Below are 26,575 nucleotides of genomic sequence, written 5' to 3'. Positions count from 1 at the left end.
AATCTTGCATGTGGTCCGACCCAGCACTGGAAGCCCCCTAATTTGTGTTGCATGGTGCCCAGTGCATCTGCCTACAAAGTGGTCCTGTGCAACACATTTGTGGTGAAGAAACCACTTAAATACCTGTGCAAGCAGTTTACACTAGAAAGAACAAATGCAAAGTCCGACAGAAAACTTCTAACTTTATCTCACAGAACGCCAGAAGCAGGACCTTGCAGATCAGCAACCACTTTCTGGCAGGATTGTTTTCCCCAGGAGTACCTGTAACAGGGTGCACACAGGATACACCTAAGAAAGCAAGATCCTGTTTCTGGAATTTTGGGAGATAAAATTAGAAGATATTGTATGGATCTCTACTTCGGATTACAAATATACCTAATAGGTACTTTTGCTATCCTTTGCTATTTTGATTTTGGAACTTATGTTTACAGCACAAAAGGCTTCTTATTTCTTTTAACTATATGTCTGGGACTTACATAAAACTTTCTAGCTCCATTGCTATTTCTGTTTTTTTCTTGCTGTTTGCTAAATGCTTGCAGTCTCTGGGAGTTTGTGATCCAAGAGTTGCTTGCTGGTAATGATATATCTATTTTTATTCCATAAAAAAATACAGCTTGTCCGGGAAAAAACAAGCCCTAAAATACTGCAATGCCTCTTGACTTGTAACATATTACGGGGTATTGCTACACTTGGGAGAAATTGGGTATCAAACATTGTGGAGCTTTTCATAATTGAATCCATTGTGAAGGTTCAATTTTTGGCCTAAAATTTATGTATTATCCCCCAAAAAATTACAAATTGTTTATTCCCACGGCATTTCTTTAACCCCTGTGACACTTACAGGGTTTACAAACTTCTTAAAGTTGGATTTTCATAAATTGAGGGTTTGAGTTTCTATAATAGGATAATCTATTGGGTTTACTATTATTTAGACTTCTCAAGGCCGCTGGAAAGATGAGCAGGTCCCTGTAAATGTAGGTTTTGGCTATTTTCAGAAAAATGTGAAAAATTTCACCCAAAATTCCAAGCCCCATAACATCCTAGAGAAGATGCATAAAAGACCATGCACCATGAAGCAGACATTTGGGAAATGCTAGTTATGCAAAGAACTTTGAAAAAGGAGAATTTTTATAAATTCTTGCCAAATGTCCAATTCTTCATAACTAAATGCAAAAGATATCATCCAATATAAGATATCATCCAAAATTTGAAGTACAATCTCAAAGTCTCCAAACCACCCTGAATATGTTAAAGTGTTTCAAAGATATAACCACTTATATTCATATAGCTACTTCTAGGCAGATTGAAAAAAATCAGGTTTGGTCCAAAAGCCCTAAAGTGGCTTAGTCTTTAACAAGTGGATTAGAATCATGTTAGCCCAAGCCCGAGGGCAGGCGATTGGTAACCTGTACTGGTGTATTGCATTTAAACAATACTGGTTACTGATCGCATGCGTTTCACTGGAAATACATATGCAAGCCGGCGGAGACCCTCTCCTGGACACTAGTGTTGTGTTGGTAAATGCAAAGCTAGCACTATGTGCGAAAGAGTCCGAACTGGTCTGTAGGAGTCCGAACTCTTATTGGTTGGTCGGGGATCAAATACTTATTTCTTTCGGCAAAATTCTAATAAATCTATACAATTCATACAGTGTAATTTACTTAAAATAAAAAAAATATATTGTATCTCTCAATATTAAAATTAACCTATCCTTAACATTGTACACTGTTTATGTCAGTGGGCAAACTTACAAAATCAGCAAGGGATCAAATAATTATTTCCTTTACTGTATATGACAATTATTTATAGGAATTTTGCTCGTTTGTCCTAGTGTTCAGGCCTTTAGCTAAATAAAATGTTAACAAATGAAAGAAACGAGCATGAAAATACTTACATGACAACTCCAAATCGCCCACCAAGAAGTAGGAGCTTATCATCAAATTTTGTCTTATTGCTGCGTCTCTCAAGGAATGAAAGAACCAGAATGATAAGAACCTCAAAAACAGAACAATTTACATCATAAACATCCAAGTTTCAATACTTAGTTTGGCTAAATGCATACAAACATTTGCTTTTTTCGGACGGCAAACAACAGATATATGATATGCTGTTTGTGTTCCATGTGTCATCAGTTTGTGAGGGTCCATCATAAGCAATTGTCCACAAAAAAGATTTTCCCAGCTATAAACACGGCAGGAACATGACGGTCTGGGAGTTTTGTTTTTTGTCTGAGCCCATTGAATTGAAAGTGTGTGCTATCCATGATTAATTTATATAAATATATAAATGGTCTGTACAAAAAATATGGTGTAAAGTTGTTCCAGTTTAAATCTAATCAAAAGACAAGGGGGCACTGTCTCCATCTGGAGAAAACAAGGTTTAATCATCAGAGGCGACAGGGCTTCTTTACTGTGAGAACTGTCAATCTGTAGAGTATAAAGATAAACAGTGGAATCGGCACTCACCAATCTTCTCCTTTTCAATGCTGTTTTATTGATGCATACTTACAAAAACATTTCATAAATGTAATTGATCGAGGTGAGGGGGTGAGGGAGGACGTTGGTAGTCTCACAAGACAATCAAACACATGACAGCTGTTTCGCGCTCCCAGGTCAGATGAAGTGCAGGGTGCGCGAAACAGCTGTCATGTGTTTGATTGTCTTGTGAGTCTACCCACGTCCTCCCTCACCCCTTCACCTCGATCAATTACATTTATGAAATGTTTTTGTAAGTATGCATCAATAAAACAGCATTGAAAAGGAGAAGATTGGTGAGTGCCGATTCCACTGTTTTTCTTTATGCACCATTGGGACCTATTCACATTAAGGGAATCAGAGCACCACTGCTCCCTTGATGTCAGATTTGTTATTTGGATTTGGTTATTTGATGTCAACACGATGATTATGAAGTAGTGCCACCCGACTCTAAAGCCTTTTGTGTCTCGTATTTCAAACAATCTGTAGAGTAGTCTGCCTCAGGCGCTGGTTACAGCAGGGACAGCAGAGAGCTTCAAGAAGGGTCTAGATGGCTTTTTACATCTAAATAGCGTTGACAGTTATGTGATAATATAGAATTGTTTCCCTTAAATCCATTCTCCATCAAATCCCTTTTCTTTCCTTGGTTGAACTTGATGGACATATGTCTTTTTTTCCAACTGTATAAATAAATGTAACTATGTAAATTTATGGCTTGCACATGAACAAAAACAATGAACAGTAGAAAATTCACTGGCACATAAGGATAGCTTTAAACATGGCAAATACAAATACATATTAATATTTGTGGTAGGCCTCCTGTTTTGTGATTTGCAGCAAAACCGTGAATTAAGGGGCCACCATTTTGCTAGGGGCACCAGAAACAGCAAATCCACCCGTGGACATCACATGTATTGTGCCTGGGATGGTTGAGATAGTCCCTGTATCTAAAATTATCACTTGTCTGTTCTAAAATAACCAGAACCATTTTTTTTTAAATTTGAAACAAATTCTGCCCCCTCAGGAATTTTATTTATTAGTGGAAAACCCTTTAATTTATAACATCATACAACAAATACAACATGTAGCTTGCATAAAATGATATATTGCATTTTGTATTCAATTGAAAAACAAGTTCAAGTAAAAGTAAATCTATCTGTAACATAACACTCACCGAAGGAATAAGTGAGTAATGTAGAAACAAATTCTTGTTTATTATACTATTGCAGGTGCCATTGTCGGAGTCCATTCTGTAAAAAGAAACATTGCATAAGAGATCAATTTTATAAACTATAGGTGAATCAATAAAACCTCAATATTATTTATGTAATGATCTTATTAATACATGCAGTGGTGGTTAGACTTTAGCTCCTCTAAAGTCCTTATGCACGACCATATAGTCTTTTCTGTTCTGTATATATGGCTGTATTCTGGTTGTGACGTAAATACGGGTCGTATTCCAACTGCATGGCAACATATTGCAACTTATGGCACCGTATCCGTACCATATTCTAGGAACCTAGGTTCCCCCACAGGCCCAGGTCTCCATGGAAACTGAACATTTATACAGCAGCATACAGTGCACAACCATATGCAGCACGCATTTAACCAGTATTTTATGTGTTCCGATTGACTTCTATGGGACGTACGGACCTAAAATATGTTGGAAAATAGGACATGCTCTATAATATTATATCCATTGACAGAACTTGCTGCATTGCTTCTAAAGTGTACTGAGGTTTAGCCAAACTCTACTGCTTTGCTGGGAGTATTGATTGACAACTGCCTTTCTGTGTTAATTCCCCTGACTGTGCTGGGAGTGTATATACGGTGTATATACGGGCACATTTACTTACCAGTCCCGTTGCGATCCCCGAGGTGCATTGTCCGTCAAGGATACGGATCTGCCGCGATTCATGTAGCTCATGCGCCCGATTTCCTCCATATGTTACTTCCCCGCTAAGGTCCGCCAGAGTTCATCTTCTTCTTCCCGGTGCATGTCTTGCGACACAATTTGCATTTTAAATCCCGCATGTAGTCCATTGGGTTGTCCGACGGCCATGCCCCCCAATCTAAGTGGCATGAAAGTCGGCGCAATTGCGCCAAAATCCGATCGCTTGCGGCAAAAACCCCTGTTAAATGCGGCACAATACGGAAATCGTTGGGAACCCAACGAAAATGCGGTCCGCGGACCCTTAGTAAATGAGCCCCAGTGTGTTGCTCTAATTGAGACTTGTCTATTAAGCCACTACAAATCATTGATATATGATAGATAGAGTTGCTCCATATGATACTCTGAGACTACATCCTACAGTTAGAGCCCAATACTTACACTGGTCTAGGTGGTAATGAATTAGGATCCTTTATTTTTAACACTCTAGCTTGCACAAAATACATGGTACAAATTTATTTTCATCTTTTGGTACTATTTAAAGTTAAGTTTTACATTATATACTACTATCCAGATATGATTATTGTAATGTACCCTTGGCAGGGTTATTGAATAACCCTGCCGAGACATTAGTGCTTTTGTTTTAACCAGTTAGAAGAGTCATACCTCAATTATGGACTCCGCCCTCTAGAAGTCTCTTGGTTGAAGAACTTAGTTTTATTTTGTATGGTAAGCAATACATCTGACTCAGCTTACCATTTCAAACCCAATGGCTCCCATGTCTCCATTGTTTAGGGCAGTGTCCCTCAACCTTTTTGTATGCTGGGACCGGCTGCAATAAAAGTTTTTCTAGGGAGCAGGCTGGGTAACCCTCTTACCATGGTTCTTCGAGAAAAAAATTGTGTGCCCTGTAAATTTTTCATATCTAGCCACAATTCAAATAATAACCCATTTCCTGCAGCCCCTGATCTAAAATGCCCCATTTTCTTTAGCCTCCCTTTATAGGGCCCCTTTTTATGTAGCCCCCTTTTAATGTCTTGATAAGAAGGGGGCTACAGAAAAGGGGACATTATAATACCCTTTTTTCTATAGCAACCTATTTTCCTATGTCCCCTTGTCTTTGGCATACGTAAATTTCATAACATACACAAAATATAAATATACATACTGTGAGACACTGAAGGGGTTAACTGTGGATGGGCGGTATGTTTCCCCTAGGTTTTGCTATTATGCAAGGCCTTAGTGCTGAGGTTGTGTTGTCCAGCACCTTGGACACAGGTGGTGGGAACAGCCCCAATCAGGCTAATAAAGCCGCTCAGCAGAGCTGAAAGTGTTGTCTCTCTGGAAGGAGGCTGGAGAGCACGCAGCCTTGACCTCTGTGCCTGGAGCAGCAAAAGTGTTTTTGTTAGTGGTGAGTCAGAGAACCATTGTTTAGTTAGCACCCTGACGGGTAGGATATTATTTGTTTTTGATGCCTGAATGTGAAGGCTGTTTTATTTTGTTCCTGCTGAAATAAACACAGGCTAGACCTGTTTTGGACTGTACTTTGGTGTCACTGTCGTGAACTGCATCACAGCACCCCGCTACCACGGTCTCTACTGGGCCAAATCCTCCACAATACGTAAGTGTAAGCCGACCTGAGTGTAAAAAAAAAAATGGGTAAAACTTTGTGTAAGCCTAGGGTGGGAAATGCAGCCACTAATCTTAAATCTTAAAATGTCCAGAAGTCTCCCCTCAGTAATTAAATGTCCAGCAGCCAGCAGAAATGTCTTTAATTAAACGTCCAGCAGCAGCCTCCCTTCACTAATGAAATTCTCAAAAGCAGCGTCCACCCATTAATGAAATGTCCATAGCAGAGCTCTCCTGCATTAATAAAATTTCCAGCAGCAGTCTCCCCTCATTAACAAAATGAACACAGCAGTCCCCCTGCATTAATTAAATGTCCAAAGCAGAGCTCCCTTCATTAATTAAAGGGGTTGTCCGAGTTCTTTAAAAAAAGCTAAAAGTGGCCGGGGCAGGGCTGCTTAAAAAAAATAAAGATGTACTTACCTCCCGGTGCCCTCCCGTATCCAGCGCTGCTGCCGCTCCGGTCCGGGTGCCATGTAAACAAACATGGCCGCCGGAGCAGCGCTGGACTCAGCTTCCGGCCGGCCGTGGCCGGGTACGCCTATCCGTCCCTATACACAGCATTGTGTATGGGGGCCGGAAGGTTGTCGGGTCCGGCCGGAACTGAGTCCAGCGCTGCTCCGGCGGCCATGTTTGTTTACATGGCACCCGGACCGGAGCGGCAGCAGCGCTGGATACGGGAGGGCACCGGGAGGTAAGTACATCTTTATTTTTTTTAAGCAGCCCTGTCCCGGCCACTTTTAGCTTTTTTTAAAGAATTCGGACAACCCCTTTAAATGTCCACAGCAGTGCCCCCAATGAAATGTCCGCAGCAGTGCTTTCAGTGCAACTTTCCCAGAAGAGCCCCCCAGTGCAATGTCCCCAGCAACGCCGCCCCACTTAAATGTCCCCAGCAGTGCCTCCCAATGCAATGTCCTAACCAGAGCCCCACCCCCAATGCAAAGTCCCCAGCAGTGCCCCCAATTGAAACATCCACAGCAGTAATCCCCCAATGCAATGTCCCCAGCAGTTCTACCCCTAATGATGTCCCCAGCAGTGCTTCCCCATTAATGAAAGGCCCACAGCAGTGCTCCCCCTCCATGAAATGTTCCCAGCAGTGCTCCCTTCCAATGAAATGTCCACCTTGGAGGACCCATATACTTACCTCTGGCGCTCCTCTTCATTTCATAGCTGCGGCTTCTTCTCTTTTCAGCTTCCCTGCAGTGCCGGCAGAGGCTTGTCTATGCTCTCTGCCCTTGCACACCCGCTATGAAGCGGATTACATCATAGCGTGCTGACTTGCCTCTGCCCGCACTGCTGTAAATATGAGAATAGAAGAATATGGAGCCCCAGGGGTAAAAAGGAGTGTCACAGTTAAATACCCAGGTCTTTTTAAAGTTCCAGTGTTTTGGACCAGGCTTGGGGCCAGATGTTCCAGGGCCCCGTGGTTGGAAACCACTGGTTTAAAGAGACCCCGTCATGCAAAATAACCCCCCTAAACTAAATATATTTTCATAAACTGCCATTAGAGAGCATTGCCTCTATCCCTTCATTGTCCCTCTACATGCCTGTAAACCTAAGCAATGAGGTCCTAAAGCTGTATGCAAATGACCTGTGAAATGTCCAATGAAGCATTAGCATATTCAAGCTGTCCACTCTATTCATGAGTGGGAGGTACAGCCACACCCCCAGTGCATGACTGACAGCCAGTATAATGATGTGAGGCTGTATAATGATGTGCTTCCTGGTGCTGGCGCACCCCTGCAGCCTGTGTGTGCATGTGTGTGTGTTTAGGAGATATACAGCAACTCCAGGCAGCCATATTACACCAGAACATGTCAGATTCATGTGTAGCTGATGTCTGTGCCTCTCACCTGTATATTAGGAGGATGCAGCATGTCAGCAGGTACAGCACTCACACTAGCCATGCTTTACTATACATTACACACAGACATGAGCAGGGGGAGGAGAGGGGAGGGGTAACAGGGGTGACATCACTGCCTCTGATCATGTGACCAGCCTCATTTACATGATACAAAATAGATGATTTTACAATGATTAATGTATGAAATAACTAGATAAAGGCTGTGATGGGATCCTTGTGAGCTGCTCCAACAGGGAGTGGGGACAGGACAAGTGACACAGACCTGATGACAGGTGTCCTTTAAGGGATTGCTGGATTTTGGGCTTGAGTGTCTAACTCCCCTCCTCTCCCTGTATTGGTCATTCCATGTTCTATATTCCCCTTTAGGAACACACTGATGCTGTCTTCTCTGCTTTTGACAGAATACATCTGTGTAATCTGTCTACTAACATGTCTTTAAACAGTAGAGGGGGGGCAGCACTTTCAATGCCTTAATGGAACCTTGTTTTGTATTTGGGTACCCGCAGCAGCACAAAAGAAGAAAAGCAGCAGCACTCCTCAGAAGCCAATGAAAAAATGATGTTCTTTATTCTCCAGATGATGCAATAATTCAACAATGTCTTTAACAAGCGAGGTGTGAATAAAAGTGTAACAGATGAAAAAAAATAAGAGAGGAGATAAAAAAAAAGTAAAAAACTGTTGCCAAGGATAAATTACCAACATGTCAGTTTAGTATTTTCATAAAAATCCTCAACTGTCATTACCACAAGCTTCCAGTTTTCTATGCAAGTACAATTTATCATAACAAACATAGAAGGTTATCTAATCTTAACAATGACAATATTAATTAAAAAGGAGTTTTCTTTCTTAGGCTGTTTTTATACAATTTTAAGCATTCTATATGGAGGTTTATGTGACTGTTAGCCAATAACAATTCAGTGATTTATGTTTCACGAAACTGGTGGCTACGTGTCTGGAAAACGTCTGATATGAGGCAGATACTAGATTTTGCTACAAAGTAGAGGCATGTTGTAAGGGCAGGGCCTGATTATAGGCGGGGCTCCCAGGGCTCGAGCCCCTGGGCCCCCACCATCTTGCCCCCCCTAGGGGCCCCCACCAGATCGCACTTCCTGTGCCCCCCCTCATGAGCCGAACGCCGCCCTCCGCCTCCGGGCATAGGTGAGCGCCTCCCCGGCGATCCAGCCCCTGCATAAACTGCCCGCCCACTCATCCTGCTGCATGGGGATCCGCCCGCCGCCACTCCGTCCCCCTCTGGCACAGGTGACAAGCGACCCCGCTCGCCCCCCCGCTCCGCTCGCTCCCCGCTCCGCTCACTCCCGACTCAACATCGCCTCCGGCTCCCCGTTCCCCGCTCCGCTCGCTCCCCGCTCAACTCCGCCTCCCCTCCCCTCCCCCCGCTCCGCTCGCTCAATACCCCCCCGCTCCGCTCGCTCCCCCCCGCTCCGCTCGCTCCCCACCCCCGCTCCGCTCGCTCCCCGCTCAACACCGCCTCCGGCTCCCCCGCTCCCTGCTTAAACCCCAGCACCCCCCACCCCCCGGCACGAAGATGCACCCGCCAACCCCCCCCCTTCCCGGCCGAATAAGCAACCGACCCCGACTCCCCCCCCCCTGGCGAACAAGCACTGGCAAGACCCCCCACCTGGCCGAACAAACAGGCACCCGGTCAACCCTAACAGGTAAGTATATACATATGTGTTTTTCTGTGTGTATATATGTATATACAGTGTATATGTGTATATATGTATATACAGCGTATATGTGTATATATGTATATACAGTCTATATGTGTATATATGTGAATACTGTGTATATATGCATCTACTGTGTATATATGTATATACTGTATATACATTCATCTACTGTGTAAATGTGTATATATGTATATGCTGTGCATATGTGTATTCTGTGTATATATGTATATACTGTGTATATATGCATCTACTGTGTATATATGTATATACTGTGTATTTATGCATCTACTGTGTATATATGTATATACTGTGTATATATTCATCTACTGTGTATATGTGTATACACTGTGTATATATGCATCTACTGTGTATATATGTATATACTGTGTATTTATGCATCTACTGTGTATATATATATATACTGTGTATTTATGCATCTACTGTGTATATATGTATATACTGTGTATGTATGCATCTACTGTGTATATATGTATATACTGTGTATATATGCATATACTGTGTATATATTCATCTACTGTGTATATATTCATCTACTGTGTATATACTGTGTATATATTCATCTACTGTGTATATACTGTGTATAGATGCACTGTGTTTATACACGCATATATTTATATAAGCATATATGTTTGTACATTTATATATATGTGAATGATGTGGTTTTTGTATATACTGTGTATATGATATATATATATATACTATATATATATACATATGTACATATATATATGTTTTGTGCTGTCGCCGCTGTATGTAGCTGTGTTACTGGGGATGAGGCGGCTGTATGTAGCGGTGTTACTGGGGGCGAGGCGGCTGTATGTAGCTGTGTTACTGGGGTGAGGCGGCGGTATGTAGCTGTGTTACTGGGGTGAGGCGGCTGTATGTAGCTGTGTTACTGGGGGAAAGGCGGCTGTATGTAGCGGTGCTACTGGGGGCGAGGCGGCTGTATGTAGCTGTGTTACTGGGGATGAGACGGCTGTATGTAGCTGTGTTACTGGGGGCGAGGCGGCTGTATGTAGCTGAGTTACTGGGGGCGAGGCGGCTGTATGTAGCTGTGTTACTGGGGGCGAGGCGGCTGTATGTAGCTGTGTTACTGGGGGCGAGGCGGCTGTATGTAGCGGTGTTACTGGGGGCGAGGCGGCTGTATGTAGCTGTGTTACTGGGGTGAGGCGGCTGTATGTAGCTGTGTTACTGGGGATGAAGCGGCTGTATGTAGCTGTGTTACTGGGATGAAGCGGCTGTATGTAGCTGTGTTAATGGGATGAAGCGGCTGTATGTAGCTGTGTTACTGGGGTGCGGCGGCTGTATGTAGCTGTGTTACTGGGGGTGAGGCGGCTGTATGTAGCTGTGTTACTGGGGATGAGACGGCTGTATGTAGCTGTGTTACTGGGGGCGAGGCGGCTGTATGTAGCTGTGTTACTGGGGGCGAGGCGGCTGCATGTAGCTGTGTTACTGGGGGCGAGGCGGCTGTATGTAGCTGTGTTACTGGGGGCGAGGCGGCTGTATGTAGCTGTGTTACTGGGGATGAGGCGGCTGTATGTAGCTGTGTTACTGGGGGTCAGGCGGATGTATGTAGCTTTGTTACTGGGGGCGAGGTGGCTGTATGTAGCTGTGTTACTGGGGATGAGGCGACTGTATGTAGCAGTGTTACTGGGGATGAGGCGCCTGTATGTAGCTGTGTTACTGGGGATGAGGCGGCTGTATGTAGCTGTGTTACTGGGGATGAGGCGGCTGTATGTAGCTGTGTTACTGGAGGAGAGGCGGCTGTATGTAGCTGTGTTACTGGGGATGAAGCAGCTGTATGTAGCTGTGTTACTGGGGCGAGGCAGCTGTATGTAGCGGTGTTACTGGGGATGAGGCGGCTGTATGTAACTGTGTTACTGGGGATGAGGCGGCTGTATGTAGCTTCGTTACTGGGGGCAAGGCGGCTGTATGTAGCTGTGTTACTGGGGGTGAGGCGGGTGTATGTAGCTGTGTTATTGGGGGTGAGGCTGCTGTATGTAGCTGTGTTACTGGGGGTGAGGTGGCTGTATGTAGCTGTGTTACTGGGGATGAGGCGGCTGTATGTAGCTTCATTACTTGGGAGGGGGGCGGCTGTATGTAGCTGTATTACTGGGGATGAGGTGGCTGTATGTAGCTGTGTTACTGGGGGCGAGGCGACTGTATGTAGCTGTGTTACTGGGGGTGAGGCGGCTGTATGTAGCTGTGTTACTGGGGATGAAGCGGCTGTATGTAGCTTTGTTACTGGGGATGAGGCGGCTGTATATAGCTGTGTTACTGGGGGCCAGGTGGCTGTATGTAGCTGTGTTACTGGGGTGAGGCGACTGTATGTAGCTGTGTTACTGGGGTGAGGCAGCTGTATGTAGCAGTGTTACTGGGGTGAGGCGGCTGTATGTAGCTGTGTTACTGCTGGGATAGTGGAAAGGAAGCAGGAGGACCTGTGTGTACGCTACACTTAGTGGGGGCCTCCACCAGATTTTGCGCCCAAGGGCCCCCACCAACCTTAATCCGGCCCTGTGTAAGAGGCAGGCTGGGAATAGAAAGACAGACACAGCCTTGAGCCTTGAAACCCACCAATAACTAGGCAACAATGCCACCTTGACTCCTTAAGGACATAGCCAGTTTAAAGCTTAAGGCTCAGCCCGATTTTTTTGATTCTGACTTGCGTCGCTTTATCTGGTTAAAACTTTTGAACACTGTTACTTATCAAAACGATTCTGAGAGTGTTTTTTCCCCACATGTTGCACTTCATTTTAGTGGTAAATTTTGGCTGATAAGTTTTGCGTTTATTTACAAAAAAAAAAAAAAGAAAAAATTATGATTTTTTTGAAAAATTTGCCATTGTCAAAATTCTAAATCATTGCGTTTTCAAGCAGATAGATTTACCACCTAAATAAGTTGCTGAATAACATTTCCTATATGTCTACCTTACATTTTCAAAATTTTTGAAATGTCTGGATAATTTATTTTGATGTCACGCAGCGTTACAAATCGAATAGCGATTTTCCGTATTTTCAGTATTGACTATTTTGGGGATAAATCCCGTTTTGAATGAAATTTTACATATTGAGCATCAAAAAACACCTAAGTATTAACCCATTTTCAAATGTGCACCCATTAAGCTATCAATAACAGCTTTTAGGCAGATTGTTAACCCTTTGAGATCTTCAAAATGGAGGTGAAATTTAGAATGGTCAAATTGTTCCGGTTATACGTTCATTTAGCCCCCAAATTTCCACATTTCCAAAAGATAAAAAGAGAAAATCCACCATACAATTTGTTCTGCAATTTCTCCCGAGTGCAGAGACCCCCCACATGTGGCCATGACTTGTTTTATGGGGCACAGCGAGGCGCAGAAGGGAAGGAGCGCCCTGCAGCTTCCAGGATTTTAGTTTCCTCATTGGCCCCTTTTGTAGGCTATAAAATATTCGCTTTTCGTTATTGGGGCCATGTGATGGAATTTTTTTTGCGGAATGAAATGCTTTTTCCATTGTTACCATTTTGGGGTTGGTATCCCCTATTGTTGAAAATTTAGAACTTTTTTTTGAGGCCAGGAGTAGAAAATAATCGATTCTGTACTGGAGTTTTTCCTTTTTTTTTTATGTCCACCGTATATCCTAATAATCATGTTATCTTTATTCTATGGGTCAATATGATTATCGGGTTCCATACATGAATATTTTTTCTTACATTTTACTAAATTTGCCAAATAGAACCCTAATGTCGGAAAAATCTATCATTTTTGCATTGCCGTCTTCCAAGTGGCTTAACATTTTAAATTTTTGTGGCTAAAGAGCTGGTTGATGACTTGTTTTTGGCGGGAGATGTTGTACTTTGCAAAAGTATCATTCTGGAGTACATATGTTTTTTTGAACACTTTTTATTCTATTTTTTGTGGGATTCAATAGGAGAAAATAATAATTTTTGCCAGGTTTTTAACAGGTTTTTTTTAACGGCATTCAATAATTATTTAGTTTTATTCTACGGGTTGTTACGGATGCGGTGATACTATATATGTGGGGCTTGTGTCATGATTTAGATGTTTTTTAACATTGTATGTCTCTTTATATGTTATGGGGCTTATGGGCATTTTTAGTGATTTATTACTTTATTTTTTATTGAAAAACATTTTTTTTTTCAATTTTTTTTTACTACTTTCACCATGGGACTTGAACAAGCAATCATCTGATTGCTTGTTCATGATAATACTCTGCAATACTCATGTATTGCAGAGTATTAGCAGTGTCAGCCTGTGCACATGCATAGGCTGATACTGTGCCTGTAAGATGACGTCACAGACGCCATCTTACTGGCAGTGCCTGAAGGCATCTCTGGGGTTCCAATCGCATTTAACGGGTTTAACACACGCGATTGGAGCACACTCCGACCGTGGGTGTTACACTGGGGTATCGGCTATTTGTTACAGCCGGCACCCCACGTTTTACCGATGCCGGTTCGGCTCAGATCGGCTCAAGTCATCGCGCTCAGCATCCGATATATTGGACGCTGAGCGTCAACTCGTTAATTCTATGTTAATAACAACAGATGAGAACAAGGCAAACAAAAGAATAAAAAAAGTTATCATAGCCAAGTCAAAAACCTATAGGACAAGTGATAGGATAACCAGGAAGACAAGCCAAGGGGTCATAAGAAACCAGATATAAGCAGACAATGTAGGCAGTCCCCGGGTTACGTACAAGATAGGGTCCGGAAGTTTGTTCTTAAGTTGAATTTAAGGTGAACCAGAAAGGAGACTTCAGGGTGTGGTGTATAATGAATGAAAGCTACTAGGAAGAAATAGACCAGACCAGACAAAACAATGCTAGTCAGCGCATCCTCAGTCACCTCTTGTTGACTGATTATGATACCAGCACAGATATTAAAAAGGGCACCAAAATCTAGATGGGTTGTTCCAGAGGATTAAAGGGGTTGTCCAGGAATTCATTTTATATATGGCACAGGGGCCTTTAAAAATAATACAGCATACAGAGGTCAGCGTTGTAGTCCCAAACATGGCTGCGCACCTGACCTGATATAGCAGTGATGGCGAACCTTTTAGAGCCTGAGTGCCCAAACTTCAACCAAAAGCCACTTATTTATTGCAAAGTGCCAGTGCAGTACTTTAATGTGTTTCTCCTTGTTCATTGACAACATTCAATCCTTCAGCCTCCCAAGGACACCAACCCAGTTGAAAGGAGGAGGGCAAATCCATCTATCATTGTAGGAAGGTTCTGCAGGCAGATTCTTTGAGTTCTGTCTGGTGAACTTCATTCTGGGGTGATGGCCCGGGTGCCTACAGAAAGGGCTCTGAGTGCCGCCCTTGGCACCAGTGCCATAGGTTCGCTACCACTGTGATATAGCATTAGTTTCAGGCTGAAACTGTTTGCAGCTGTCGTCAGGATAACACCACTGACTTCTGGATACTAACACTGGCCCACAGTGACAGGCGACAACTAAGGCCAGCTGCCTCTAAAGCCAGCATGATGTTGTCATGTATCAAAAGTGGTATGGACTCTCGTGATAGGGATGTAATATTACCACTGTACACGGCATTGGTTCGGCCTCACCTGGAATATGCTGTCTAGTTCTGGGCACCAGTCTATAAAGATTATTCCACTGAGCTGGAGATGGTACAACCAAGAGCCACAAAAATGAAAAGGGGTATGGAGGATTTCAGTTATAAGGAAAGATTAAAATAATTAGATTTATTTAGTCTCAAAAAGAGATGACTAGTCAAAGCTGTTATACCGTCTACAGATCCTGCCCTTCCTTCTGCGGCATGCAGACATTCTAATAGTGAACAAAGCATTCTCCCATTTCTTATGGCAGGGAAGGAGGATACTGAGGATACGGTTCAATAGGATGGTGGTGATTAAATAGAATGGAGGTATAGGGTATCAAACAGTGTTTTGCATGTACACTCACCGGCCACTTTATTAGGTACACCTGTCCAACTGCTCGTTAACACTTAATTTCTAATCAGCCAATCACATGGCGGCAACTCAGTGCATTTAGTCATGTAGACATGGTCAAGACAATCTCCTGCAGTTCAAACCGAGCATCAGTATGGGGAAGAAAGGTGATTTGAGTGCCTTTGAACGTGACATGGTTGTTGGTGCCAGAAGGGCTGGTCTGAGTATTTCAGAAACTGCTTATCTACTGGGATTTTCACGCACAACCATCTCTAGGGTTTACAGAGAATGGTCCGAAAAAGAAAAAACATCCAGTGAGCGGCAGTTCTGTGGGCGGAAATGCCTTTCAGCTAAGAACAGGAAACTGAGGCTACAATTTGCACAAGCTCATCGAAATTGGACAGTACAGGATTGGAAAAATGTTGCCTGGTCTGATGAGTCTCGATTTCTGCTGCGACATTCGGATGGTAGGGTCAGAATTTGGTGTCAACAACATGAAAGCATGGATCCATCCTGCCTTGTATCAACAGTTCAGGCTGGTGGTGGTGGTGTCATAGTGTGGGAAATATTTTCTTGGCACTCTTTGGGCCCCTTGGTACCAATTGAGCATCGTTGCAACGCCACAGCCTACCTGAGTATTGTTGCTGACCATGTCCATCCCTTTATGACCACAATGTACCCAACATCTGATGGCTACTTTCAGCAGGATAATGCGCCATGTCATAAAGCTGGAATCATGTCAGACTGGTTTCTTGAACATGACAATGAGGTCACTGTACTCAAATGGCCTCCACAGTCACCAGATCTCAATCCAATAGAGCATCTTTGGGATGTGGTGGAACGGGAGATTCGCATCATGGATGTGCAGCCGACAAATCTGCGGCAACTGTGTGATGCCATCATGTCAATATGGACCAAAATCTCTGAGGATTGCTTCCAGCACCTTGTTGAATCTATGCCATGAAGAATTGAGGCAGTTCTGAAGGCAAAAGGGGGTCCAACCCGTTACTAGCATGGTGTACCTAATAAAGTGGCCGGTGAGTGTATATTTCACCTCAATTTATATATAAATATATATGGTTCATACAAAACATATGGTGGAAAGTTGGGTACATGAGGAACTGTCTTTACTGTAAGAACTGTCGATCTGTGTTTAATGGGTGTTTCTGTGATGCATGTCTTGGATCGCAGGAACACCCGTGCCCCTCTCCGTGGTGCCGCTCACCCCCACCCCTCTCCGTAGGAATATATAGCGCACTGCGTCGTATTCCGGAGAAAGATAGGACATGCCGTGAGGCCATTGCAATGTATGGGGGACGTATATACGTCCCCCATACATTCATGTGGATATAGCCAAAGTATTACTCTGAGCGATTGCTACCATTAATAACGGCACTATAGTGTGAATTGGACAGTTGAATCTGAGTGATTGTTACCATTAGTGGTGGCACTATTGTGTGAATTAGACAGCAATATTGTTATTGATAGAAAAGAGCTACAAAATTACCATGGTGACTGAATAGTTGCTAACTCTACTAATAGAAGATTAGTGACCTCTAGTGGACGTCCCTATTAGTGTATGAGAGTACACAGGGAAAATATCTCCCCCTCTACTTGCAAATGTAAACAGCCTATAAATATGCTTGATAAAAATTCAATGGGAATTGAAATGCTGTGTTTTTTATGCCTGGGTTATATGTGAAAAAAGACTTTTGGAATTTAAACTTCTGGGTGCGGTGGCTTCCTCCATCGATACAGCCTATTAATATGTAGACAGCACTGTTTAGTTGTAGATTTTTAACCCACTACCCACTACCCACTACCCTGAAGTTCATATATAGAGAGCTATAATTCACTTCTTTTTACGTTTTAGACTAATGGGTTTCAGTGAGGTCCCTAATGGACCATTTTTGTGTTGATTTGTGTTGAGTGTTGAGAATTATATGTGAATTGTTTTCTATTGTGGTTTGGGCATGTTAATGTACTAAAAATGAACACTTAATGTACACAAAAATATAACTTTTACAGACACTTTCTTTCACACCTTGGAGCTTCCTATTTAAAGAGAACCCGTCATGCAAAATAACCCCCTAATCTAAATTGATGTTCATAAACTGCCATTAGAAAGCATTGCCTCTATCCCTTCAGTGTCCCTCTATATGCCTGTAAACGTAAGCAATGAGGTCCTAAAGCTGTATGCAAATGACCTGTGAAATGTCCAATGAGTCATTAGCATATTCAAGCTGTCCAGCTTATTCATGAGTGGGAGGCACAGCCACACCCCCAGTGCTTGACTGGCAGCCTGTATAATGCTGTAATGGCTACTCCATGTGGTTGCTGGTGACCACACCCCCTGCAGCCCGTGTGTGTATAGGAGAGATACAACAGCTCCAGGATGCAGCCATGTTATAGCAGAACATGTCAGGTACTTGTGTAGCTGATGTCTGTCTCTGTGTATTAGGAGGATGCAGCATGTCAGCAGATAAAGCACAGACACTAGCAATGCTTTACTATACATTACACACAGGCATGAGCAGGGGGGGCGAGGTGAGGGGGAATAGGGGTGACATCACTGCCTCTGACCATGTGACCAGCCTCATTTACATAATAAAGAAAAGATGATTTTATAATGATTAATGTATGAATTGACTAGATAAAGGCTGGGATGGGATCCTTGTGAGCTGCTCCATTAGGTAGAGGTGACAGGACAAGTGACACAGACCTGATGACAAGTGTCCTTTAAACACTCTCATTTGGCATGGCTCTCATTCGGCATACTATCTTAGGCTCTTTTCCACACAAGGTATATGACTCCTTCTTGGCATCAGCATACCTGACTAACTGGGATTCCTATCTGATTAGAAGTATACTATCCACACAACAAGGGACTCTCACTTCCCTTTTCTAGAACCCTGCTTTTCCCACTGGTATGTATACATCCTGGACAGGATATGAGGATCAGAAATCTATCTGCAAGATCTACCTTGTCTACTGTAGCTGACATCAGGGCTTCCCAACCAGAAATTCTTTAATCTTGGCTGGAATATTTTTATTTGTCTTCCTTCCTCAACCCACACAAGTTTTCAATATTTTAAGCATCTGACTCCATTTCATAACCTTGCCTATTCCATTCAGTCATTTCATCCACTCTCCATGATCTTTAGGCTATCAGTTTGAGAATTAAAAAACAATAAGCCTTTGATTGTTCTCCTTCTCTGAAGAGTAGAGGCAATGTCCCATGGCATGGCTAGGGATTGTCTAAAGAGAAGAAATTAAAAGCTCCTTACAGGAATTCTAGAAGGATTTCTTTAGTTACTAAGCCCAGAAGGATCTTGACTTGTGCGCAAACATTGGAACTAGGTATATATTTTTTCATTTAGAACAGAGCGTTTTCACTGCGCGCTACCCAGGATGAGTGCACATGCACTCTGTGACATCACCACTTCTCAGGAAGGGTTAAGGGTGGGTTGGATGAGATATCCTTATGCAGACTTCAAGCATGCATACTTAGGGTAATAGGGGAGCACCAGGTGCCTGGTTTTGCAGCCACAGGAGCAACAGAGCCTCATTATGATCACGCTCTGTCCTGAAAACAAGATATGATCCTGCATCAGCGTAGCTACAGGATTCTAAAGGCATGAAACCAAATGGTTGATAACCTTTTATAATACTGTACTGACAATAAGAGATGGTTGTGCCCTATGCTGTACTAGTTGAACCATCTGTCCAGATTTCTCCCAAGCCATTGTGTTTTCATCATTTGAGTTGTCTTTGCTTCCTTTTAATTTTATACAAAAAAGCTACATTTTACTTGCCACCCATCCTCTCACATACCCTATTTTCGAACATTAATGTTGATGCCACCCATAACAAATAATCTTCTCCTACATTCACATTTAACTTTGTTGATAAATGCTTCAAAACAAATTAACCCCTACGGGACTCAGCATCTTTTGGCCTAAAGGACGCGGCCCCATTTTTCAAATCTGGCCTGTGTCACTATAAGTGGTTATAGCGTGGGAACGCTATGAGATATCCAGGGGATTTTGAGATTGTTTTCTCGTGATACATTGTACTTCAAGTTAGTTTATAAATTTGGATGAAATCTTTTGCGTTTAGTTATGAAAAAAAAACATAATTTGGCAAAAATTTTGAAAAATTCTTTATTTTCAACGTTCTAAATTCACTACTTTTGATGCAGATAGTCAAAGCACCCAAATAAATTTATAACTTACATTTCCCAAATGTCTGCTTTATGTTGGCATGTTTTTTTAAGATTCCACATATTTTACTAGAATGTTATGAGGCTCAGAATTTGGGTGCCATTTTTCAAATTTTTTGTAAAATCGCCAAAACCTGTATTTAGATGGACCTGCTCAATTTCTAATTGACACTGAGAGGCCTAAATAATAGCGAGACTCATAAATTACCCCATTGTGGAAACTACAACCCTCAACATATGAAAAACCACTTTTAAGAAGTTTGTTAACCCTTTACGTGTTTTATAGGGGTTAAAACAAAATGGAGGTGGAGTCTGCAAATTGTAATATTTTTTCACAATACACTCATTTTGGGTGGAAAATTAAACATTTATAATGGATTAAATGAAAAAAGGCTCCACAAAGTTTGATACCCAATTTCTCCCGAGTACACTGATACCCCTTATGTGGTGATAACCTGCTGTATGGGCGCACGGCCGGGCATAGAAGGGAAGGAGGCGCCATCCAAATCAGATTTGCTATGTCACATTGTACAAGCTATAATTTTTTTCCTTTTTTTATTGAGGACCTATAGGGGCTTATTTCTTTTGCCACATGAGATGCACTTTTCTGGTACATAATTTTGGGGAATCTATAGTTAATTGGTGAGATTTAATTAACTCTGTGTTGATGGAGGAAATGAAAATCATCAATTTTTAGGAAAATTTTTATGTGTTTTTTTTTTTTGGCCGTTAACCATACCATGAAAATAGTATATTATTTTTATTCTATGGGTCGCCACGTTTATGAAAATACTTCATTTATATATATTTTTTATTTTTTCCCATTTTTACTGAATAAAAAGTAATTTGGCAAAATTGTTGTTAATTTTAGCATCACCGCCTTTCATATGCATAACTTTTTTATTTTTCACCTCACAAATCTGTTTAAGGGCTTATTTTTTGTGAGAATGATTGTTCTTTTTAGTGGTCTTATTTTAGATTGTGTAACTTTTTAAAATCACTTTTTTAGAGCATTTTTAAAGGGCATTAATAAAAAATCATCTTTATCAGAGAGCTTTTTTAGGTTGTTTTTTACGGGGTTCACTTTGCGGATCTAATAACGATTCTGTTTTATTATACAGATTGCTACGGATGCAGGGATACCAAATATGTGGGGGTTTTGTGCATTTTATTCAATTGTACTGAATAAAAACTAATTTGGAGAAAATCTTATTCATTTTAGCATCACCATCTTTTTATATGCATAACTTTTTTATTTTTTTGCTGACAAATCTTGTTAGGGGCTTATTTTTTGCGAGAACAGTTGTTCTTTTTAGTGGTCTTATTTTGGAGTGCATAAAATCTTTTAAATCACTTTTTAGAGCATTTTTTATAGGGTATTAATTAAAAATTATCTTTTTTCGGAACGTTTTTTGCGTTTTTTTCCTCCGGCGTTTACCGTGCGTGTCCAGTAATAATTCTGTTTTATTATGCAGATTGTTACGGACACGGCAATACCAAATATGCTGGTTTTTTTTGTGTTTTTATGTTTTTTATACTTTATTACGTTTTTTTTTATGGGAAAGTGACATTTTAGGGGCTTATATTTTATGTATTTATTTTTTATTTATTATAATGTGTAGTGTTAACTGTTTTTGCATATTTTTACTAATACATACTTGAACTTAAACCAGTGATGCTCTGATCACTGGTTTAAGTTCAATACACTGCTCTACAATATTATTTTATTGTAGAGCAGTGTAATCTGTCTGGCATGCCCGCGCATGCTCAGACAGTTTACAGTCAGACCCGGAAGTGGTCTGGCTGCCATGGAGACCGGGCAGCTCCGGGGCACATGCCAGTCCTCGGAGCTGCCCAGGAGAGGATCGGATCCCCCGGTAAGCGGCACGGGGGATCCGATCCACAGCAGGAACACCCTTACACGCCGCGGTCATGCTTGACCGCGGCGTGTAAGGGGTTAACACCCGCGATCGGAGTCGGCTCCGATCGCGGTGTTACAGCACGGTGTCAGCTGATAGACAGAAGCTGGACGTTATACTACGTCCCGGTGCGCTAAGCATCTAGCCCCGGGGACGTAGTATAACGTCGTGGTGCGCCTGGGGGTTAAATGTCACAACAATTGGCTGATGTGGGAGTTGTCTGTCACCACTCTGAGGATGTGTTCACTTGTTGCATTTTAATTCAAAATGCATCTAATTGTGATACTTCTGTTGGTGCAGTGTTTGACTTTCCAGATGAAATCTGTTGAATCAATGTGTCTGCCCTGCTAAATTAGAGAAAAGCATAAAAAACTGTTTAAAGGACATCTACCAGCAAGATAAAGGGTTGTATGCATATGAGCCTGAGGGGCTCCAGGCTCCATGGAGCCTGGAGAGCCTCAGCGCTTCCTGTGCCCTTTGAGGACTGCATTCACATGGCACATTTGCATTGTGTTTTTAAAACTATAAAAAAAATAACATAGGTTTCCTCTGAGTCCTGCTGGTTTCATCCCACACTCCAAAACATACCGGTAGGTTAATGAGATTGTGAGCCCCATTGAGAACAGGGACCGATTTGGCAAGTTCTGTGTGGTGCTGTGGAATCGTTGTGCACTATATAAACTAATTATTATTATATTATGTTTTACTTTTTAACAATAATAATAATGATGATTGAAAATGCATATATAGAGAATGCATGTGTTTAACCCGTTCACGACCCGTGACGTAATTGCAGCAAAGGCTTACCGGTAACACCCGCTGATCGTCGCCGGCATGGGCGCCACCATCTTTTTGAGGATCACCGCTCTCCGTGACGTCATCGGAGAGCGGCGATCCATCGCCATGGTAGCCTCGGGTCTCACAAAGACCCGAGGCTACTTCGGGTTAGCCCATGCATTACAATATGCTATCAGCACATTGTAATGTATGAGTAGTAAAATACACATATACTGCCATACTGTAGTATGGCAGTATATGATAGGATCGTGCAGACACACTAGGGTTAAAGTACCCTAGGGAGTTTGAAAAATACTAAAAATAAAAATAAAAAAAAGTTTTAAAAAAAAATTATAATAAAAAACCCTAAAAACTCAAATCACCCCCTTTTCCCTAGAACTGATATAAATATAAATAAACAGTAAAAATCATAAACACATTAGGTATCGCCATGTCCGAAAATGCCTGATCTATCACAATATGATAACGTTTTTTTCACTGTGTTTAATCCCGTAACGGAAAAAGTCGAAAATGGCACTTTTTTTGTCATTTAAAAAAATAAAAAAATTCTATAAAAAGTGATCACAAGGTCGAACAGTCCTAAAATTGATAACATTGTAAACATCATCAAAATCGGCAAAAAACTACACCACCCTCAACTCTGTACACCAAAGTATAAAAAAGTTATTAGCGCCAGAAGATGGCAAAATCCCCCAAAAAAATTTTGTACAGGAGGTTTTAATTTTTTTCAATGTATGAAAACATTATAAAACCTATATAAATTTGGTATCCCCGTAATCGCACCGACCCAAAGAATAAAGTAGACATGTCATTTGTGGTGCACAGTGAAAGACGTAATATCCAAGCCCACAAGAAGACGGAAGAATGCGTTTTTTTTACCAATTTCACTGCATTTGGAATTTTTTTTCCTGCTTCCTAGTACACGGCATGGAATATTCAATACCATCTCTATGAAGTGCAATTTGTTACGCAGAAAATAAGCCATCACACAGCTCTGTACATGGAAAAATAAAAAAGTTATGGATTTTTGATCATGGGGAGTGAAAAATGAAAATGAAAAAACAAAAAAAGGGCCAGGTCCTGAAAGGGTTAAAATGCATGTGTTTTGATGCATTTCGCACCCCCCCCCCCCCGCCCCATATTTATTTGCAATTACAGACAAGTTTACCTATGTGTAGTGAGTTTTTAGGTGTTTTATAGAAAAACTTTAGGAAATACAGAGGTTGCAGACCTCTAAATCCTAGACGACTGGTGTCAAGCTCAATTTTACTGTGGGTCACATCATCCCTATGGTTTTCTTTAAAGTCCCAATGATATTCAAAATATTATAGATGCAACCAAAAACACCTTCCTGTTGCCATGCTTGTAAAATCTCCTTTTAACCAAAAATGCTGTTCTTCTCTCAATCTTTCTCTCAACACCTTACATATGCACATGCCCCCATGTAGCCCCAGCACCTGCCCCCACCTACCTATATATCTCCTATCTATCAATAATTCATCTATCCATCAATCTTCTATCTCTATTCTACTCTATCTATTTGTCTATATCTCTCTCATATCTATCTACCTTCTATCATCTATCTAGCTATCTATATATAATCTACTATATATTTATGCATATATAAATCTATCATCTATCTATAAATTTAGATAATCTTTCATATCTACCTATCATCTGTCTGTCTCCTATAAAATTATCCTACTGTACCATGTTACAGATTGTCTTACCATACTACTGTATGTAAACTACAAAGTGTTATTATTGTGCAGGGCTAAAGGAGCATCTTAGTGAATGTGACTGTTCATAAAGTAGTTTTATTTGGGGGCCCCCACTTTTAGTTTTGCCCAGGGCCCCACATTGTCTAAAACCGGCCCTGGGGCAACGCAGGCAGTGGTACCATCATTGCCTAAGTCCAGTGATTAGCGCTGTGTGGGTCTTGGACTCACAGATTGCTGATCACTATTTATTAAAGATTTGTCTCTAAGCCAGATGCAGCCATCAAAAGAGCCAAATCTGGCTCCCGAACCATAGGTTCCCTACCCCTGCCTTACACCCAAGGCCAAGGATATACATTCACTGCACAGTTTCACGTTTGTTTTGTTATATTGGCCACTGACCTCTGAACTTTGGCTACATGTCATTTGCCTGCTTTCTGTTACCGTTATATCCTGACCTCCAGCTCTGACCACTGGCTGTATCTCACCTTGCTGGCTGGTCATTAATTGCTCTACCACTGCTAGATTTTTAGAAACTAAATATAAATGAAGTAATAATAAAAATGATAACAGAGCTTACCTTACATGCACGATGACAGTATACCAAAGCAGTAACTCTTCTTGTTAATAGTAGGCCACAGATAAATGTTTGTATCTATAGATATTTTACAAAGTAACTCTCATCCCAAAAAAATAAACCACACTACACATCCTGTCTTTTTGAAGTCAGATGACTCAGTGGAGCCTAGTATCCGTGTCTCCAAAAGTTAATAACACCAAGGACTGACTTCTTCCTTGCTGTTCCTGGTGACAGTGTAATAACTGAGTAAACAGACTGTCAAATATTTACTAAGCCATATCAATAGTCTCCTGATACTTTATGTATGAGTAATGTCTAACATTGTGAAACTTAAAGCAACATGTGACCTCCCTATCTATTAGTCTTCAGTAAAGGGGTATTTCCACGAAGACAAGTTTTTTTATATGTACTCAGGATAACAAAATAACACATCCTCTATTTCACTGTTAGTAACAAAAATACAGAATTTCACAGATATAATTCCCACCTGTCTCTATCAGTCCTGCTGTACACAATTTCAGTTGCCCCCAGACATGACTCTGTAACTTGAGACTTAGGGTTGGGTGGCAGCCATCTTGGATTTCTGTGTGACGGCTGTGGAGCTGATATTTCTGTCTCTCTCTGCTTTGTGGCTGTAGCCATGCCCCCTGCATGGAGCTCAGAGACATTCACTGATCACTTCCTGCCAGGAGATCGTGAGCAGAGAGAGAGGCTGCAAACTACAAACTACAAGGAGATAAGTTATCCGGGGTAAGAGGGATGCAGGCACATATCACGTCTGTAAGCCTCCGTTTGTCATGCCTCTGTGTAATCTCATGAATCTCTGATCTGTCACATCTCTTTCTCTAAGTGTCAGTGTGTTACTACAGTGTCAGATGCAAGTGTATGTACACCTGATAATGTAACCACATTGTCACCCCACAGGACTAGATGAGTCATAATGTGTCTGCTTAGAGAGTCACTATCCACACTTATGGATTTTGCGCTGAGCAGCCAAGGTAGTGATAGGAACTAAAATAGCAATAAAACTTAGTAAAATTGTGAAGCAATGTGAGAAATTTCTTTTGTGGGTAAACCCCTTTAATGAGCAGAATTCTATAGTCTTCTCTATTCTTCTATAATGCATGTTCAATCACAGATGCCTACAATGAATTAACATGTTATTTACTCCCTAATTATATGAACATTGGTGCTTGGGTGCAGCCTATTGCAAATAGTGGTCATCAACTATATGGCTTTACCTAAACCACTCCACACAATCTAGTTTCCCCCGAAGTATTCTTCAGCCATGTTGAACAACAACAGGTTCAGGTCTTCGTTAGGGCTGAATGCCACTTTCCCCTTTAAAGAATATAACCAGAATGTGATGCATTTGCAGGTTCTTCAGAGGCAGTACAGCAGACAAGTTTTAAAACATCGCTCTCTTACTGATCTTTAACTCCTTAAGGACGCAGCCTGTTTGTTGGTGGTAATAACTTTTCAGCACTTTAAGATATCCCTGGGATTTTGAGATTGTTTTCTTGTTAGTCATTGTAGTTTATGTTAGTAGTATCATTTCGGTGATAAGTTTCTTTTTTGGGGGGTAAACATTCAATAATTTAGGAAAAAACTGAAAAAAAATTAAAATTTTCAAAGTTTCAAATGTTCTACTTTTTAGACAAAAAGTCATACCACAATTTTTTTTGTAGAAACTTTTTGCCATTGGTCTTCTTTTTACTTCCATTATTTGTTTTATGTTTCATTTTATTTTTTACAGATGTGAGAAGGTTTCAAGTTAAAAGTAGCAACTTCTCAGATCTTTTTTGACCATTTCTGGTTGGAGGTGCCCTATAAAGCTTATGTACTATATACCCCCACAA

At 41.5% G+C, this 26,575-nt stretch overlaps 1 protein-coding gene across 2 annotated transcripts in view; it reads right to left on the bottom strand.

Moving 5' to 3' along the window:
- LOC140133870 (stimulated by retinoic acid gene 6 protein-like) overlaps positions 1–24,946 on the bottom strand; it is an 89,583-nt gene extending 64,637 nt beyond the window's left edge. Inside the window, exons 1-3 of one of the 2 annotated variants that reach the window (XM_072154538.1) lie at positions 24,717–24,946; positions 3,649–3,724; positions 1,895–1,995 (exon numbers count right to left, since the gene is read on the bottom strand). In XM_072154538.1, the coding sequence (XP_072010639.1) occupies positions 1,895–1,937 (43 nt within the window). In that variant the 5' untranslated portion in view covers positions 1,938–1,995; positions 3,649–3,724; positions 24,717–24,946. Of the gene's footprint in view, positions 1–1,894; positions 1,996–3,648; positions 3,725–4,127; positions 4,202–24,716 lie in introns of those variants that run through there. The other variant, XM_072154530.1, reaches the window with a different exon arrangement.
- Between the last annotated feature and the right edge of the window lie 1,629 nt (positions 24,947–26,575).

This window comes from Engystomops pustulosus, chromosome 1, assembly GCF_040894005.1.
Source record: "Engystomops pustulosus chromosome 1, aEngPut4.maternal, whole genome shotgun sequence".
Classification (NCBI taxonomy): domain Eukaryota; kingdom Metazoa; phylum Chordata; class Amphibia; order Anura; family Leptodactylidae; genus Engystomops; species Engystomops pustulosus.
The sequence above is the reverse complement of the archived record's forward strand: the minus strand, read 5'-3'. Positions and strand labels throughout refer to the sequence as shown.